The following is a 19819-nucleotide window of genomic DNA, read 5'->3' as shown; positions in this document are numbered from 1 at the left end:
AGGTAAGCATTGTATAATTTGTAAAGCCAGGTTTCTGATTAGTTAATATACCAGAACATCTACTGATTGTCATCGGAAATATCGGAAAGATATTTTTGAAATTTGGTAAAGATATAGGAAAACCCATGAAAATGGCCCATTGCAAAATCTTTGTAAAAGAGATTTGACATCTTAAGTCTATATTCTAACATACTCTCTGCTGACACGTTGACAAGGGTCACCAATATTTAATAGTGATAAGTCACCGTACTTATCACAGACATCAGAACGTTTACAAATGCAAAAATAGTTATCCCTAATATTATATTTTAGGTAAATCATTAAAATTCTCGTAAAATATTTCCCAATATGAAACATATCAGAGGAAACTATTTGTTTGTTTGTTTGTTTAGTTTGTTGGGTTTGTTTATTGCTTACACCACACTCAGCAATTTTCGAGCTTCATAACCATGACTTCTCTAAATAATCGAATCCAGATAGGACAATCCAGTGATTCACATAAGCAATTTCCACAGGATCATGAACTCATTATAAGGCATGTCACAAAGACGACCCAATCCATTAGGTAGCCTTGCATGACCAGCATAATTCGGCTGGGAACCCAGAATCTCCACAAACACATTACAACCAGTTAAACAGTTACATATACAGGTGGAAGGAAGATGGTAACACTTAGAGAATAACCAACGAGGTACGAGTGATTACGGGAAATATGCCCGAGTTGAAATAATGTTCACAGTGCGTGCCTTGGCGTTCAGTGCCGCGCTTTGGCGAGGCACTGAACATTATTTTAACGAGGGCATATTTCCGTAATCACTGCACCTGCTGGATATTCTATTTATTACCCATAATGTAATTTAAAAGGAAGAACCACGAAATAAAACCACCCGGAGACAGGACTTGTGACCTTAAACAGCTGATTAAGTATTCATGCGGCATATTAAACCTAACTTCTCCAGCGGTAATAACATAACTACGCTATGGAAATAGTACATCATAAAATCGCTTTAAAATACAACAAAATTATTATGCCTGGAATAATTAATTAACATTTGTTAATATGATAAAAATGATCTTTTAAATATATCATTGAACTTAATAAGAGCTAAACATTTATTCGATCAAGTCAGTCGCGTGGAACATCGTTCATTCCACGACTGGCGTGTTTTTCTAGTGACGGTGACGGTGTAGTGTTGAAACACACTCTGGCAAAACCTGTCATTTTTTGGAAAGTCAACGGTTAAAAGTTGGGAAATCTAAAAGACAACCATCCCACGAATACATCTAGAAAAAGTTTTCTGTCAAGAAACTCAACAAGTTTGAAGATAAAACAACATTTTGTTCAGTGGAAGGCATGTTACACTCTCGTCTTAGTAGAGTACAGCAGTTCCAAGAAGGATAACTCTAGTCGAATCGGAATCGAGTCTATGAAATGTGTCAATCTCTGCATCGGCTACTGGGACCAACCTCTCTCGATTGATTAGGAATGCATGGATATAAAAAGTCATCTTGAAGAAGAACATTTAGCACTGATTCCGGTAAGAAAGGAGCTGTTTTCTGGTTCGATGGCATGGACGCTGTGTCCGACTTACTTGTTACACTTTCAGATAACATCTTTAGTCGGTATCTTGCTGTTTCTATTTCCCCGAATTCAGTTTCAACAACAAACAGGTTTTGGTAATTCAAGGGCTGTAAAATTCTTATCACTCTTCCTATTTGGTCACCGTCAACTTTAACTAGGTAAGTGACCTTGATCGGGGTTAGCCTAACGGCGGCCATGTTTGTTTACAAACAATGCAAACGATTGTTTTGGTGTTTTTTTTAAAGATTATATAATTTAAAAAGACTACTATTTATAACGCAGTTTTATTCCAAAATAATAACGTCTAATAAAAAGAATATTCATATTCTTTAACCTTAATGTTTTCTTTTTTAGATCTCGGAATGTGTGATTACATTACATAATGTCAATTTATCAATGAATCGATGAAACTTTATGAATGAACGTAGTGTGTGAAAGTAGTTCCGGCATCCAATGAAAATGTACAAATATCCGATCAACCAATCAACGTCGAGAATCACTAAATTGCACACTGTGCAAATATCAAAAAGATATTACACGGGATCTCCCCACCCGTATGGGTAATAACAAGTAATATTGGAAATCAGGTAGGTTTATGGAAAGTATCTTATTTTCATCTTTACTGATCAGTCAAAACTGTCCATGTCCATGCATTGTAAAAAGTCTTTACAGAAAGCCTACACCGGGATATTTCTAGTGATTCTGTGAATAATGACAAACATCAATGATGGATCTAGACCAACTCTGGTACTCAGAAATCTATAATGTCCCGAAAAGTTCAGTCCCACAGAGCCCATGTGTTCCCAATAAATCCCCACAAATATAATCTCAGTATATATAAAGTGTTTTTGTTATACTTACCCTATCCACAAGAGCCTTCACAACACCGATTACTTATCATTTCTAGCTGAACATTGTGTGACATTTCAGTGTCGAAAAAACTACCCTTTGTTAAAGCATATGTTTCTTCTTCAAAGACTTTGTTTATGGGAATCTTATAAAGAAAACATCTTTCAACTCATGTTGCAACAAATGCCAATTGGAATTAAAAAATTCCTACTTCAATGTAACTTGAACTACTTCTATGTTTGGGTGGTTTGCATTTCACTGATTTCACTATCGGCAAGACCAGTAGAGAAGGAGGCCATTTGGAGCTTACTTTCACATTACTGTATGGTGAGTGAGTGAGTGAGTTAAAATTTAAAGTCACATCGGCAATATTTCAGCCATATCGTGACTAAAACTAGTTCTAAATTTATAATACATACAGATAATATATAAATTCTGTCAATGAAGGACAGTAAAACCACTAGAGTATCACAGATTGAGTTTAAACTAGCTAGCACATTACTGTATGGAATGAAATGACAAAATATCTCTGAGTTTCAGAAATAATCATTCAAAATATTCCAGGTCTGGACATGATCATTTTGTCCCAGTTTTACAGAAAGGGCACTTGATAAATGCTAGATAAGTCTCTGTATGTGTTAGTGGTGTTCCAATAATCAAAATCGATCGAAGGAAAGATTAAAAACAATTATTGATTGTAAAAAAACACAATCGGGATTTGGTTGTTTTAGTGTAACACACTTGAATGAAGTTAACTAACAATAATTATCAATTGTAAAAACATATTTTCGATTACTCAGAATTTGGTTGTTTTAGTGCAACACACTTGACTGAAGTTAACTAACCATAATGGCATTAGATTTGACGAATATTCACTGAACAAACATGCGCTCAACAGCTTAAAGCTAACAACATACATCTTTATCTTACCTCACACATACATGTCGCTTTCTGATTGGCTGAGCGCTCTTCTATTATTTTCAATGTACCCCGCTTACAAGCGAGGTAACATTTCAATGTACTCGCTGTCAATGGCAGCTCATTTGGTACTTCGTGGTAGTAATTCTTTATCTTGAATAACATTGAATCACATATGATGTACGGAAATTACCGATGTTTTGCGAATGCAAATCAATGGAAGGGAGATAACTCTAAATCTGTTTTCTTGTCAGTAAAATCTAGCGATGGCTACAAAAAGATTTGTACCCGTGCCTCAAACAATTCAAAATTAACATTAAGGTGTTCGGTAAGATAAATAAGTTGTTCACTGGTCCCTCAGGGCCGATGGGTTGATGTACCCTCGATGTTTGTTTATGTTCCCTGAGCCCGAGGGACATATGACCGGTTTGAAAATTTCTTTTCTATCTCACAACAGTATCATAAGGCAGTATATCTTCACCATAAATATATTTCATCTCTTAATGTGTGTTTGAACTGTAATTGATGTAGGTATTAACTGTATTTGACAATTTTATGCACAATATATGAGAAAGTTATGAATGGCATTTGAGAGAACTATGACCCATGTTTGATTTTGGTAAGAATAATATTTCATATGGGAATGACCTGCACTTGAGATGGGTATGAACCATATTTTATAAACATATGAACTGTGCCTGACTTAGGTATGTTTTTGATATAATTAAGCGGAATATTGAGGATACTAAACGGCCTTCCGTGTAATACCATTTTATTAAACGAGTTAATGATTTGCTGCTAAATCTTTCACGAGTTAAATAAAAATGGTATTTCACGGAAGCGAGTTTAGTATTCTGTTTATTACTCTCCAACATATACTGATAGAAAATGAAGTATGATGATTCTCAGCTTTCCACGAGTCAAGCAAGGTCTAATAACATTGCGACAGAGGTATTAGCATTGTGACGTCATAACTGTAAACCATTATGATGTCATATGTCTAGCGGAATTACACTAGTGTAATATTGCCGTAAAAATATTTTACAGAAATCCAAATTTTGAATTTTGCCAAGGGGACATTTTGTTTTTCTACAATAAACACAAATAAAAGTTTTTATCACAAAATAAAAGTCACATATGGTGACATTGCTTCTGAACTGACTCAAGATGTTCAAGAAGAATAAAGTGATGATGTGGGAAGAATCTCTAAACTAAAGTGATGTTGTTAGATGTTCGACAAAAAAAGCATTGATGTATGCAGTATCCATAAAGTGATGATCATGATAATAGTGAAAGTATCCCTTAAGGTATGATTAGGGAGGTTCCCAGAAAGTGATGATTTGGGAGGTAATTTAAATTGATGATGTGGGATGAGGATGTACAGAGTATCACAGAAGTGATTTTTAGGAATGCAACCCTAAATGATACTGATGATGAGGAAGGTAAAGAGTGAGTGAGTATGGTTTTATGCTGCTTTTAGCAATATTCCATAAATATCAAGGTGGGGGACACCTAGTGGAGCCTAGTGGTTAAAGTGTTCGCTCGTCATGCCAAAGACCCGAGTTCAATTCCCCACATGGGAACAATGTGTGAAGCCCATTTCTGGTGTCCCTGGATCACAAACAAGCCAGTCCTTGTTTCAGACCTATCACCAGGGGTGGCTTGGTTTTGGGTCGCTTGCCCTTGTTTAAATATACCAAGCAATGAGTAGTTTAGAAACCTTAGCAAGGATCAGGAATACAAAGTCAGTCCAACCCTGTTATTGTCAACTCCAGATAAATACAGCGGAACCCCAGTTGTCATGTGATCACAGTGTGAATCTACTCACTTCATTACACATTCAGGTTTTAATGTACATTGTATGTCTGGATTTAAGTTCTTAATGTATTTTATTAATTCTATTGAAAACTTTATTCCATATTGCTTAAAGTGAAGTCTTGTGTGATCAGCCTAATCCCTGTTATTTACACCTGCGACAAGCATATTACCTTTTTTAAAGTCTTGAAATGAATGTTAGTTTATAACGGACATATATTTCATAAACGTTATACTTTGTGGTCATTAAAAGTTATATTTGTCGAAGCAAGACAATGATATTAGAAAACAGGTGCCCACCTGAATGCGATTTCCAGCTTTGGTTAGTCTAAAATTTTACATTGACCAAGTTTGTTATCCCCAGTTCCTTGAGCTCCCTGAAGGGAAATAATATAGTTTTTGATCGAGAATAGTTATAGAGGGCTGCTATTTGTGCGACCCCATAGAATTGTGATTATGAAGGCAATTGGCAAGAGATTCTGATATTCAGAAACTCTTTTTTCAAGACAATATATGAGACCTAAATGTCCACACAAATGAGGTTCGACTGTAGTTTAACTTATCCCGAGTTCAACACATCCCACTTGACTTCATTACCATCTGACGAAGTCACCAGGCAACAGAAACAAATGTACTGCACTGTCATTGTTACCATGGTTACATAGACATATTCAGATGCATTTATCATCGCTATAAATAATATTCAACTTTAATGAATTATACCACTTATAAATTCTACTCATGCTAAGCTGTGCTTTTCAAGACATTTGAGTACAGTTTATCAATTTATCAGGGTTTACTTTTAATCAAGGTCTGTCCTCAATTTAACTGTTACAAGAAATAACTCTGTACACCACAATCGCTTTCATCTGGTCAACTTTTGCCTCATTGTTAACAAGTTCTAAGGAAGAACTAGCGAAATGTGCAGACCAAGCAAGTTTGAACCAGGTCATGCAAACACTTATCTTGTCTGTCAAGCCAAATTGTACTGTCAAATTAAGAGATAAATTCTAAGTTAAACACAGCCAAAATTACTGTATCCAGTGCTACGTCTAGACAGCAAATGGGCACCTATATCAAGAATGAGGTAAGAAACTGTGGGATTCAGTACAAGTGATCATCTTTAAGTAGAATCTTCATCATTACTGTCAGCATCATATTCCATTTCTGGAGATCCATCAAGCCTATACCATGTGATACAGTCCTGTGACAATACTGTGTGGACCCAATAGTAGCCTCATTGTATGGAGTCCTATCTCACATCAAGATCATTTTCAGATATAACGTGTATTATGTAGTTTGTAAGTGGTTGTGGAACTCTTCAGGTTTGCGAGTGAAGGGGTAGGGTTGTATGCCACTTAGCTATATTCCAGTAATACCAGGGGCGGTGGGGTAGCCTAGTGGTTAAAGCGTTGGCTCGTCACACCGAAGACCCGGGTTCGATTCCCCACTGCCCATTCACTGTGTGAAGCCCATTTCTGGAGTTCCCCGCCGTGATATTGCTGGAATATTGCTAAAAGCAACGTAAAACTAAACTCAGTCAGTCAGTCAGTCCAGTAATACCATGGTGGGAGAGGCAAGAAATGGGCTTAATCTGTATCCATGTTGGGAATTGAACTGGGCTCTTTGGCGTTTGTTTGTTTGGTTGGTTGTTGTTTAATATCACACTCAGCAATATTCCAGCCAAATGGAGGTGGTCTGTAAATAGTCAAGTCTGGACTTGACAATCCAGTGCATGAGCATCAATCTACACAGTTGGAATACGATGACACGTGTCAACTAGGTCAGTGAGGCTGACCACCCGATCCTGTTAGTCACCTCTTAGCATGGGTTACTGAAGACCAATTCTGTGGCAAAACGGGCGAATACTTCAACCACTAGGCTACCCTACTGCCACTTTAGCATGTTTAGATTTGCGATGACCAATGGATATAACTTCGCTGACCTGTTGTTATTGAACCTGTGTTTATAAGCACATACAGCAGTGTCTCAGGCTTAATCTATAATTGTAGGCCTATTTTAGGTTTCAGACTAAAGATATCCATCTCGAGTGTGATTCCCAATTGTAAAAGCATCCACATGGAATATAAGAGTATCACTTAGGAATCAATGCAAACATAAGTGTAAATGTCTGGCCATTTCTCTCCTACATAATACTCATCAATAGAGAATGATTGGCAGCGCCCAGACATATAACTATACATCTTTCATCAAAATTTGTTCTGGTTCTTGCTTGTAGCAAAGGGGGGTAACTGCTTAGTGATTCTAATGTAAACCTGTTGATGCTGTACTGTCTGTACACAAACGATGATGCTATCTGGGTGACAACCTTTCAGTTAAATTTCAAATGTAAGCTAGCAAAGTTGGACATTGAATATGCAGTAAATGGACATTTTGAAGAGTCTTACAAAATGCCGAATGTATGTATGTATGGACAGTTTGAGAGATTAACTGGGTTCATGTGAAAAAAGCAATAAACCAGTTATTCCATGACAGTCTTCTTGGAAGGTTAATTACATCCTGTTCATTTCAGAAAGATGAAAACATGGCCATCTCTGTCTTAGCTCCATGCCAAGGTGGATACTAGTGTCTCAGTTGTCTAAAGCATTGAAATTTGCTCTCTGCATTCCTGGAGCAAGCCAGTCTAAGTAAACTTAGCTCAATATTATTCGTTACACTGCTATACTAAGTCTAACAAAACCTAGTAGAAGGTCGCGTCAGATAACCTGTAAGTGACCCATGACCGTCCAATCAAACGTGAGACAGCCGAACGGATTTAACCAATCAGACAACGACTACTTGTTAGGATTCGGCGAGACTTACAAAACGATTTTTGGATTTTCTCTTCCCTGGTCGCTGACACGGATCTATCAACAAACGAAAATCCGCATAAAACACAGATATTTGACCTGCAGTATATACGCTTATGGGTTTCTAATGACATATATTTTTGCACAATGACATCCTTGAATATTGACAAAAACGCTATTTTCAGCAACTGTTTACTCATTGCGATCGTGCGGAAAATAGCATTCGGAATCATTCAAGTTTTTTATGTAAACGTTCAAACGGTATGTGCAAATGTTAACTTTCGCGATTTGGTAAGCTGTGATCTGATTGGTCAGTCCAAAAGGTTATCTGACGCGACCTTTTACAAGGTTTTGTTAGACTCAGTATAGCAGTGTAACGAATAATACTGAGCCTAAGTTTACTGAGACTGGGAGCAAGCTTGAAACCTATGATTGTGGGTTTTAATGCCAGCTATGTGTTTCTAGGTGGTCTGCACCATATCTATGATTGTACATTTCATCAAAGTGATAAATGTCCATGACATTTACATCATTGAAAAGAAAATGGCGTTCAGAATTTTCAAAATTTGATTACTAAACAATAAGATAGGACCCGCCATCAACAGAGACGAAAGATACTACATTCCTAATGCCAACCATCACTTGATAAATTAATCATCTATAATTCATAATTATATTTCTTGTGTACATCACCTGTTTCTATACAACATGTCATACAAGCTATGTACATCAACCCCATCCACTGTATAAATATTTCCTGTCTTCCTATCAACTGTATAAGCTTTGATTCAATCATTGTATGTCACCTAACTGGCTTCCAATCACTTACTCAATCTCCTATACAAGCGTTGTACATCAGCCTCATCTATTGTATAAACAACTCATCCCCAATCTACTGTAATACCAAATCATGTATATATTCTCTCTATTTATTTCTCATGTATCACTTGCTTGACGACATTAAAATCTATGTCGAAACGTCGCCTTTCACAGAATAAAAGTTACTAAAGAAGTTGTATATCCATAAAAATTGTCATCAGTCTTCATCAACTCAACTTCTTAAATGCACATCAAAGAAGTCATTTTTATGCAGGCAATGCGTGTGCCGCCTTCCTCATACCTACATGTGATTATGATGATCCTTGTTACAATTACAGTGTCTCCCTCAAACTTTTCTGTCACAAAATCACCCAATACATTTTGTCAAATACCCCACCATACATGGATAGAAATGAACTCCACGTCTAATGAGTGGATCCATTCTCACTTCCTGTCCTTATGTGCTGATTCTTTTCAACATGGAATCCATCAGCTTATGAAAGTGATGAGTGTGCCATATGGCATCGTGACCACAAGGTCTCCATTAGTGTCCAGTACCAACGACTCCTTTCCCATTTGCACTGCACTATGTTTAACTCTTGTGGACATAGGTCAGAACTGTCTGCTTGTCTTGTGACATGCAACCTGTGGCAAAGATCGACCTTACAACATGTTGTGGTGCAGAATTTTAAAGTTGGTCAGAGATGATCAATGTGATCGCAGATCCAGTTGATGAATGTACATTGACGGAAAAGCAGAGTATGGAACTGTGTATAATCCTTACATGAATGGATTAATAATAATGTTAATAATATGATTACATTTGATGTGATAAGTGTTTGAGTACTGTCAACCAGGCTATGTAGCCTTGTAGATGGTATGATAACCAGAAATGAAAACTTTCAGTGCTTAGATTGTGATCCCATAAATGGGAGTTAACTGAATCCGTGCACAAGTTTTATTTAGCAGAATCTGTGCCGTTATAATTTTATTTTTATTTTTTATTATTATTATTTTATTTCTCTATTATTTAGTAATCGACGGTTCTTATGAGTATTCTTGTCAATACAAATATAAATTGTGAAATTGGGGTTTTCGCGTTTATACGTTCGGAAAAGCAGAGTTAGGAGAAAGACTACTTAGACTATACACGGATATATTCTACACGTTAATTTGATCGGACCCTAATCCCTTTTGCAAAAACAGAATGAGCTGCGGGGGAAAAGAATGAGAAAGATAGTTCTAGCAAGAAAAACAGTCATACATCTGATTACCTTACTTACATAATTTATAACCGGAACTGAAATAAATACTTCAAGAGAAGGGCATCAAAGATCGGACGGCATATTCAGAATGACAACTCTTGCCTAGAAACAGGTAAGCATCGCAATCCTGGAAGCCGCCATTTACACAAATATTGATGACGTGTGTAAACAAATCGTGGTGACGTAAAGCGACTTCCGGGTTTGAGATGCACATGGCAGGTGATTGTTTTGAAAAACGAAATATATAGATTTATAGAGAAGAACATGGTTGACGTTCAATTAAGTGAAGCAGAGAAGACTTTTATTCTCCATGGAATCCAAGTAAGTGCGCATAATCGAAAATACCTGATTACCGTAGTTGGTAGGCTGTATATTCGTTTGTGTGTACATCGAGTTTTAGTTCCAGCAGTCAGCAACTGAAACTCAACCAAGTTTGGGGTTAGGGCTGAATGCAGAAAGAGGCACAATTTGGCAATCGAAGTAACTGTAGTATCTATTTGCTGCTTCACATAAACAATTTATATTTTGACCAATGACCTGTCATTCAATTGGAAATGTTGTACCTTAGCCGAAAGCCGCGATGGTCCTCAGGTCAAAAAGGCCTAAGTCGCAGGAACATTTACACCCCTCGCGAGGTTTGTTCCTTCACGGGAAGAGAGAGAGAGAGAGAAAGGACTAAAGGGCCAAAATTGAAAAAGTCAAAAGGGCCAAGGGAAAGTCTAAAGGGCCATAGACTTATGTCAAAAGGGTCAAACTTCTCTATAATATTCTTGAAAATATAATGACCAGAGAGAAATACCTCCAACTTTGCAAGAGCTGCGAAGAATTTCACTTTCTCTGCCACGTCTGCTCTGAACCCGAGTCTCAATCCAGTAATTGTACGGTTGGAAACTTTACAGTCAAGTTTGAGCAACCTGCGGACATGTCAGCCATTGAGACTCGGGGAGTGTTGTTTGAGGAAGTGAACATATCCAATCATTGATAACATTTACCTCATTAAAATGAAAAATCAACTTTTTTTAATGCTTTTTCATCATGTGAAAAAAGATCAAGAATAGTACAATCAACCAATGTATATTGTATGGGATATTATCCTTCAACTGACATGTCTTTTATTATCACATGCCTGCTCTGTCACAATGGAATCATTGCTATACCATGTCATAGATCTTCTATATTTTGACATTTGTCTTGTTTGTTTGCAGGACAATCTGCGTGAGGATGGGAGAAGCTGTGAGGACTATCGTCACATGGAAATTGAAACTGACGTAGTTTCAAATACAACAGGTTCAGCCAGAGTGAGACTGGTCAGTGAAATGTCCAATAACATGCAATGGAAGCTGTATAATCCGACACTCACTGGGACAGGGAAAAATGTCAGATTATACAGTGTGTCGGATATTTAAAATAGTGTTAATTGGAACTGAACAATCCATACCCATGGAGATTCATACCGAAACAGTTTAGGTAGACTCGTACCCAAATGTTGGACAACCTGTCCTCGCTCGTACCTAAACAACAGGATAAACAGAAGTGAATTCGTACCGAAGAAAATATATACAGGGTTGAGAATTGATATGAGTTAAAAAAGAGGAAAATGAGCCAGGGGTCTTTCTCCTTGGATTTAGACAATTCACAAGAATGACCCCAGCGGAGTCAAATCCGTAGAATTCATTCGGAAGCAAGTGAAGTACGTTGCCAACCTTTGCTCGCTTCACTCACATATAGAAAGACTGGTAATTTTCTCTCTCCTGTGTAGCCCTATTTGCCCTACAGTTCACCTGTGATTCAGGTTAATGCAATCCGGTTTTGGTCGTGAAGAAAATGACTATGGGACATCCAAATTTGGTTTCAAAATAGGTATGGCCATAACAAGAACTTTAGATATGAGCTAGAAAGGGTAAGAATCTCTGTGGGTATAGATCGTCTAGTATCTGTCTTATTACTCTTAAGGATGTTTGACACATATGCAAGTTGCATCGAAGAAGAATTTCCTCATGACATTCCTCATTCTTCACCTTAGAGTCGGTGGGAGAGCTTTCATTATGTATATTTAAACTTGTCATAACAATCAAGAATGATCAACTTCAATTCAAGTTCATAAGACTACTAAGAGTTAGTGAATATGCTGAAGGCAGTCCTTGATACCACCACCAAAATTGCATAACTCTATCTGATTTGTTGTGTCAAGATATATCATTGATGTCTGTCATAATATGATGTCGCAACATCTGCAGAGAGATCTATGGTTAAATTTCCAGATCTTTATCCATGGTTTTGTTTTGCATGATGTCTTTGCTCATGCACGACTTGTGGACTTTCCCCTATATACAAGAAGTGGTATGAGAGAAATTCTTTTCATACAGAGTTAATAATAGTAATTTATAATCATAATTAATAATTAGTCCATTTATATTGCACTAAATCCACGCCGACAGCATGCTCATAGCACAGAAAATTATTACCTCAGATAACCCAAGCTGCCTGTGAGGCGCTAGAAGGTTATAGTCAGGTTAGAAGGTTATGAATGGCTTATCCCACTGGGTACCCAGTTTCTGCTGGATGAACACAGGCAGTTTTGAACAAACTCACTTGCCTAGGGTGAGACCACATGTATCACATGAGATTCATTTTGGGGCAGGACTGAAGTCCTAGAAACAATGAGAAACTCTCAAGAGTCCAGCTGCCAAGCACGGTCACCCATCCAAGGACTCTCTGTTGCTTAACTTCAACTGATTTGTGACCTGGCCCCGATTTCTCGAAACAAACTCAAATTTCAAACTGAGTTTGACTATTTGAAACAGCTGAATTTTAACTCAGCTGCTTTTTTAAAATAAAAAAAAGCCCAAACAACTTCAGTATTCGATTCACCAAACTCAAATTATCTACTATGTTTGAATTTAATATCGATTTCAGTTCATTCTGGAAAATGCGTTTTCTCAAATTTGAGTAAAAACTCGAACTTAAAGTCAAAACTCAGACTTGTTTCGAGAAATCGGGGCCTGAGCTCTATACACAGGACCACACACCACCATGAGTTAAAACCTATTCACATGTTTTCCAACCTAGGCAAACACAGATGTCCTGGTGGGTGTGAAGGCAGAACTTAGTGCTCCCACTCCCGAGAAGACAGACAGAGGCCGACTTGAGTTCTTTGTAGACTGGTAAATACTTTACTTATATACCATGATAATTGTGATAAATATGTCATAGTACAAGTATCATCATCAATTTCCTGTGAACAAACAGTCTGCTTATCTTAATAATGTACATCTTGAGAGCTTGTCACTGATAGATGCTTGTCGTAAGAGGCGACTAACGGGATCGGGTGGTCAGGCTCGCTGGCTTGGTTGAGACATGTCATCGGTTCCCAATTGCGCAGATCGATGGTCATGCTGTTGATCACTGGATTGTCTGGTCCAGACTCGATTATTTACAGACCGCCGCCATATAGCTGGAATATTGCTGAGTGTGGCATAAAACTAAACTCACTCACTTGTCACTGATAGAACCCTGAAACTGATGAATTGTGAAGAAGTCTAGATATGCTGCGTATCTGCGTAAAATACGCATTGAAATTTCTAAAATACACACTGAAATATATCTGTATTGTTCCAAATAAGCAAAGGAAATTACAGAAACATTTTGGTTAGTTGTTGACTTGCATACCCTGACTTACCAGTAAAAAACAAATGCATAACAGAAAGTAGCTGTCAGATGTTACGAACTGGATCGGGTAGATATTATCGATTGAATTTCACCATGTAAATGTACACTTTATGAACTACGGAAAGAAACAATCGCAGTTTCCATGGTTATTTTTCAATAAACAATCTGATGAAATGAGACTATGCTGCACTTATTGTCAGTCGGCAGAGATAAGTTTGTCCCTTACAAGTGTGTGAGCTGGTGATGGTACGCCACGTACGTGTATTCAGATGTCTAACCTGATCAGACATAACATCTATTTCTCTTTAAACAATGACCATGTTGATGTCTGAAGTAGAAACAGTTGGTTATAGTTATATTTTTTAACATTTTTTAATTGAAATAGAAAATAGCACATTTTAAAAAAAGGGTGGGTAGCGGAAAATTTGAGTGCCCACTGAAGATCAGTAGTACCCATTTATAACAGACACCATGGGTAAAATACCTAGATTGGAAAAAGCTTATCTAGAGCTCTGACTGTGAATGAACAGGCTGGTTATCTTTGTACTATACATTTCATCCTTGAAAGTGGCTGTAATATGTAAAGCCAATTTCTGGTGACCTCTGCTCCAATATTGCTAGAGGAGGCCAAAACTCGTACTCACTGATCTTGAGAGCTTGTCACTGATATATCCCATGTCTGGTCCAAATGCCCTTGTTATGTTTTTGGTTTTTCAGCACCATGCCTATCATGGATTCTGATATTTAATGCATGGCGCCAAGTATTGGTATGGTTGATAGTTTGTTTTTTGTTACAATATTATCCTCTGTTGATGCATACATTATGTTCAAGGAATTATTCTTTTTTGCAGTTCAGCGAATGCTACCCCTCAGTTTGAGGGTCGAGGAGGGGAAGAGTTGGCAACTGAAATCAGTACAATGTTGTCCCGAGCCTATGACTGTTCCAGCTGTCTCGACCTGCAGTCTCTGTGTGTTATCCCCAAGCAACAGTGCTGGGTCTTATTTGTAGATATTCTGGTGAGCATTGACTTTTATAGAAGCTGAAAGTCAGGTTTTGTTCCTCAAGCTTCTTATTCATACATGAGGTGAGGTGAAATTGGGTTTAACGTCGTGCTTGAGAATATTTCACTCATATGATGACGTGCATGCGTGTGTATGTGTATGTGCGGCTGATTTTACTAGCCCAGACTTAAGCTTGTTTTATAGTGTTAGCCCACTGAGATACCATGCCGCAGTGAAGCATGAATACCCCACTCAGACACATTATACTGACTCCGAGCCGACCAGTCCTTGTTGTACTCATTAATACCAAACGCCAGGCAGGGATCAACAAGTACCATATTTTAACGTCTTTTGGTATGACGTGGTCAGGGATCAAACCCGCGACCTTCCGCTCTCCGGGCGGACGCTCTAAACACTACACCATGGAGGTGGTCATTCATACATGACCCTTGAAGATCCGGGTTAGAATTGAATATACAGTAGCCCATGCTTGTCATGAGAGGCAACGAATGGGATCGGGTGGTCTAGCTCGCTGACTTGGTTGACACATGTCATTGTATCCCAATTGCAGGTCAATGTTCATGCTGTTGATCACTGGATTGTCTGGTCTAGACTTGATTATTTACAAACCGCCACCATGTAGCTGGAATATTGCTGAATGTGTCATAAAACTAAACTCACTCACTTATTATCACATGACAGAATAGTGATGAATATAACTTTTCATAATTCATATTAACAGAAATGCAAATTGGATTTGACATCTTTGAATCCCAGTGCCAACTGCTGTTGATCATTGGATTGTCTAGTCCACACTCGATTATTTACAGACCTCCGCCATATAGCTGGAATATCGCTGAGTGAAGCGTAAAACTTACCCACTCACTTATTATCACATGGCAGAATAGTGATGGAATATAAGTTATCATAATTCCTATTAACAGAAATGCAAATCGGATTTGACAACTGCTGTTTAAACCATACACTTATTTTTCAGTTGTTGGAATGTGGAGGCAATCTGTTTGATGCTGCGTCCATAGCTGTCAAAGCTGCTTTGTTCAATACAAGGTAATCACATCATGACAAGACGAAGTTTATTTCACAGGCCATAGGCCATAGGCCAAACTCGATACACACTTTAATCAGTATTGCTCTCAGAGAACTATTACTCAGAGCTAATCCCCGACTGACCCCAAACCACAGCTCATCTGTTACTGTCTGTGTTGCCTAAAAGTAATCTAATTTTCATCAAGTCTGTTTTCCTCCTTTGTAATAAAATATGCTTATTTGGAAAGATTAAGTAAGTCAGAGAACATCTCACTTCAGAATAGACGACCCGTTAAGGTCCGGGTTAGAATGACCCTTCAGTAACCCATGCTTGTCGTAAGAGGCGACTAACGGGATCGGGTGGTCAGACTCACTGGCTTGGTTGACACATGTCATCAGTTCCCAATTGCGCAGATCGATGCTCATGCTGTTGATCACTGGATTGTCTGGTCCAGACTTGATTATTTACAGACCACCAGCCATATATAGCTGAAGAACGTTGCTGAGTGTGGCGTAAAACTAAACTCACTCACTCACTCTGAATAGACATGGTAAATGCACAAACTTGAACAGTTCTTGTGTCATTTGTAGTGGTGTTTGATGAAGCACTCATAAAATCCGACAACTAAAAGGAACAAATTTTGATGTGAGCATTGTGTAGTTACAATTCCTTGTTGCATTGTCTCATGTTTCAGCATCAAATGATCTGCACAATAAATGATTGAGCAATCTGTAGAAGTGATGAAGGTTATGAATGAGGACTAGATTTTGTTCGGTTTAATAGTTGCATGTTTGACTTTCGTCAGAAATGCTCCTAAAAATATTTGAAACAAACAGTTAAGAAACCATATTGGTTTACACACTGGTTCAGACTGGATTTATGTTTCCTCAGATGTGACTAATATGTATAAGTAATGAAGCGTCTCATCTTATCTCATGTTCTGTAAAGTCAAACTGAACTGGCTTCCAATCCAACCACAGATCATCTGGGCGGTGGGGTAGCCTAATGGTTAAAGCGTCTGCTCGTCCAGCTGAAGACCCGGGTTCAATTCCCCACATGGGTACAATGTGGGAAGCCCATTTCTGGTGTTCCCTGCCGTGATATTGCTGGAATATTGCTAAAAACGGCGTAAAACCATACTCACTCACCCACTTACGTAAACCCAAGGGCTGTCTCCTGAATATTCTTTTCAGTCTGAATTTTTACTGTAATTTATTCAAATACGAATCTTTTACAGAATTCCAAGTGTGACAGTCAGTCAGGAAGAAGGTGGTGAGATGGAACTGGAGATATCAGACGATCCGTATGACGTGAAGCGGCTTGATGTCGCCACAGCGCCCTGTGTAGTAACACTGAACAAGGTAAGGACAAACCAGGAAGAAGCACTTATTAAACAAAGGTCATGTATCATCATTCATAATGGGGCGGTGGGGTAGCCTGATTAAAGCTTTATTTCAACATGCCGAAGACACATGTTCAACTCCCCACATGGGTACAATGTGTTAAGCCCAAAACCGGGTGTCCTCTGCCATGATTTTGCTGAAATATTGCTACAAATGGCGTAAAACAAAACTCACTCACTAACTCATTCATAATGTCAGTCACTTTATTGTCTGGTACGGACTAAATCATTTACTGGCTGCCATTGTATAGCTGAAATACTGCTGTGTGTACCATTAAACAACAAGCAAACCAACACATCACAACCAGCCACCATTAACGCCAAGCAGGAACAATGTCAGTTGAGCATCATTATCATCAGAATAGCCTGGATCCTTCTCATGCCTGTGTGTCTGACTCCATGCAGCCATCACAGTGATGTCACACTGCTGATATCTTGGAAACTGAAACTGGACATTTTGTTTATTTGTAAACAATTTTAACTGATCGCATTATTTCTGAAGCTATTTATGTTATATTTGTTGCTTAAAGTGTTGCATCTATTTAGCGATGCATTTCATTTTATGCTGTGAATAGTTTTTCCTTTTTTAATATCCGATGTGAATATTTTACTTTTCTAGATTGGTCACTATCACGTGGTAGACGCCAGTCAAAAGGAAGAGGCATGCACCCTTGCCAGGTAAGGGAATACTGTTTTCCTAAATACAATCCACTATTGTCTTTAGATATCCTCACCTTTTTCCTTCCACACAGTGATGTAAGTGAAATATTGTTTGTTAAACCCAAGCTGCATCACTCACTTTGACTTTAGAATTTTTTTTGACTTGCGGAATCCATTTCAGATAAACTAATCCTGATAATGTCATACCCGGTTTGTCTAGCATCAGTCATCACAAACATTTTCCTTTGAAACTTAAATTTTACACACTTCCTTCCACCAATTATCGCGAAGAGTTTTAAATCTTGAAGAGTTTGAAATCTGCTTTTCAAAATGGCTGCCACAGCCATTTTGAGATGTAGATAACAGAGCTGCTAATGGGCCTGAAAATTTCCACTGGCGGAGACAAAAAAAATCTTATTTCTGAATATAGTCCTTTTACATGTTTTGGACAATTAGACAGATGTTAGTCACAAATACAGGGAAGTGAATTCTCCTTACATCACTTCTCCAACAATGATCTTGATGTTCTGTATTGTAGACTGCTGATGGGAGTCACAGAGAAGGGTTCAATCACAGCACTGAAGAAAGAAGGGTGTGGCAGTCTTGACCCTGAGAGTGTGCTTGATATGATGGAGGTATGGTTTACCTAAAATATTACACTGTTGGTATTCAGATTTGAAAAAGTGTATACATGATAGTGTAGATCAATGCTTATGATGCATTGTCTGGTAAGGATTTGATTATCTTGACTGCTGTCGTATAGCTGGAATATTGTGTGAGGGGTGTTTAACAACAGACAAGGAAATAAAGATAGTGATTTGGCAGAGGCTAACCTAGGACTGTTCTGGCTGCAAAGAAAATCCGATTGTCTCCCCTTAATGTGTTGATAGCACTTGTTGGACGATGCATCAGTTTTTTGGTGTAATTTGTAAGGAAACCATTTGAAAACATTTTATTTTTTGTGTCTGGAAGTGATATTACATTTTGATTGTAAGCCATAACTATGTTTGATTCAAATCAGCTTTCTGGAATTGATTAAAAATATCTGCAAGTTTGAAATGAACAAATTTGTAATTTATTGGATTGGATTGCATAGAAGATGATATTTTGATTTAAGAGTATAGGATTTATATGTGAATGTATTGCAGTGTTTGTCCATCAGAACTGACTGTTACCATGGTTACTTGCAGACAGGGAAGAAGATTGGTCAGGCCTTGAACAGCAGCCTAATGAAGGTCCTTGAGGAAGAAGAGAAGCAAGGCCCCAGAAGGAAGACTGTGGGCTTCCTCCGATAGCAGCACCACAGGACCACAGATATTGTGGGCAGAGAGGAGAGGACTCCCGTGGGGATGCCGGGACAGAATAGGTCCCCAGCACCAAGTGCTTGTCGTAAGAGGCGACTAAGTTGAAGATCATACCATATCTAATATCCTGGCATATACTGGCATGACAGGACAGTGGTTACAGGAGTGAATGTAGGAGCTTAGCTGTGGTGTCAGATCATGGACAGTAATCAGATGAATCTGGGACCAGGTGGTTACAGTGTGTGGCCTGATTTATTGTGCTTCATCATCTTCTGATGGGTGGTTCATGCTGATGTCAGTCTCTGGCTGTCCCACTCCCATTACAGTCAACCTTATACTTTCACATCATACATCTCTGCATGAAGATCTCATCCATCTAGTCCTGTGGAACCAGCCAATCATGGCATGGCTTCTAAGCTAAAGTCACAGTACCAGTGAGTGAAGCATTCAAACCAGAAAAGGTTTATAACCATCCAGTTCCAAATGTAAATAATAAAAGCTACACCATTATCTTGTTGGGTATATTTTATACACCCTGTGTTTTCTGAGCAATATAACATACGCACCCTTGTAGCATGGAAGAAATGTCTCAGTTTCTGACTGTGTGGGGTTCCTTTGCAAACAGAAATGAAGACAAATTGCTTGAGAAAGCTGAGATCTGATTGGATGAAGCACA

The 19819-nt window shown here is 38.2% G+C and overlaps 2 protein-coding genes across 6 annotated transcripts in view; one reads left to right on the top strand and one right to left on the bottom strand.

Annotated features, from left to right (window-relative positions):
• The window catches only part of LOC124266358 (palmitoyltransferase ZDHHC3-like), a 115663-nt gene extending 105473 nt beyond the window's left edge, over positions 1 to 10190 (bottom strand). For all 4 annotated transcript variants that reach the window (XM_046701166.1, XM_046701168.1, XM_046701169.1 and 1 more), the window contains exon 1: positions 10077 to 10190. Coding sequence is in view for 1 of the 4 variants with exons in the window: in XM_046701167.1 (XP_046557123.1) it covers positions 10077 to 10078 (2 nt within the window). In the remaining 3 variants the exon portion in view is untranslated. The remainder of the gene's footprint in view (positions 1 to 10076) is intronic.
• Positions 10191 to 10249: 59 nt separating this feature from the next.
• Positions 10250 to 19653, top strand: LOC124266360 (exosome complex component RRP42-like). 2 transcript variants are annotated; one of them, XM_046701170.1, is made up of 9 exons: positions 10250 to 10379; positions 11264 to 11365; positions 13128 to 13222; positions 14579 to 14744; positions 15727 to 15797; positions 17015 to 17138; positions 17799 to 17857; positions 18378 to 18474; positions 19030 to 19653. In XM_046701170.1, the coding sequence occupies exons 1-9, from the start codon at positions 10323 to 10325 to the stop codon at positions 19132 to 19134; spliced, it is 876 nt and encodes a 291-aa protein (XP_046557126.1). In that variant the 5' UTR covers positions 10250 to 10322; the 3' UTR covers positions 19135 to 19653. The 2 variants fall into 2 exon arrangements, with proteins under 2 accessions (XP_046557126.1, XP_046557127.1); XM_046701171.1 differs by lacking the exon at positions 10250 to 10379 and adding an exon at positions 10475 to 10538.
• The last annotated feature ends 166 nt before the right edge of the window (positions 19654 to 19819 follow it).

Source organism: Haliotis rubra, unplaced genomic scaffold (assembly GCF_003918875.1).
Source record: "Haliotis rubra isolate DU_JTF1 unplaced genomic scaffold, ASM391887v1 Scf125, whole genome shotgun sequence".
NCBI classification, from domain to species: Eukaryota; Metazoa; Mollusca; class Gastropoda; order Lepetellida; family Haliotidae; genus Haliotis; species Haliotis rubra.
The sequence above is the reverse complement of the archived record's forward strand: the minus strand, read 5'-3'. Positions and strand labels throughout refer to the sequence as shown.

Excerpts from the sequence above, each read along its gene's own strand:
- LOC124266360 (XM_046701170.1), top strand. The coding sequence starts at position 10,323 with ATGGTTGACGTTCAATTAAGTGAAGCAGAGAAGACTTTTATTCTCCAT. Across the intron at positions 10,380-11,263 it reads TTATTCTCCATGGAATCCAA|GACAATCTGCGTGAGGATGG; the intron begins GTAAGTGCGCAT and ends GTTTGTTTGCAG. Across the intron at positions 11,366-13,127 it reads GTTCAGCCAGAGTGAGACTG|GCAAACACAGATGTCCTGGT; the intron begins GTCAGTGAAATG and ends TTTCCAACCTAG.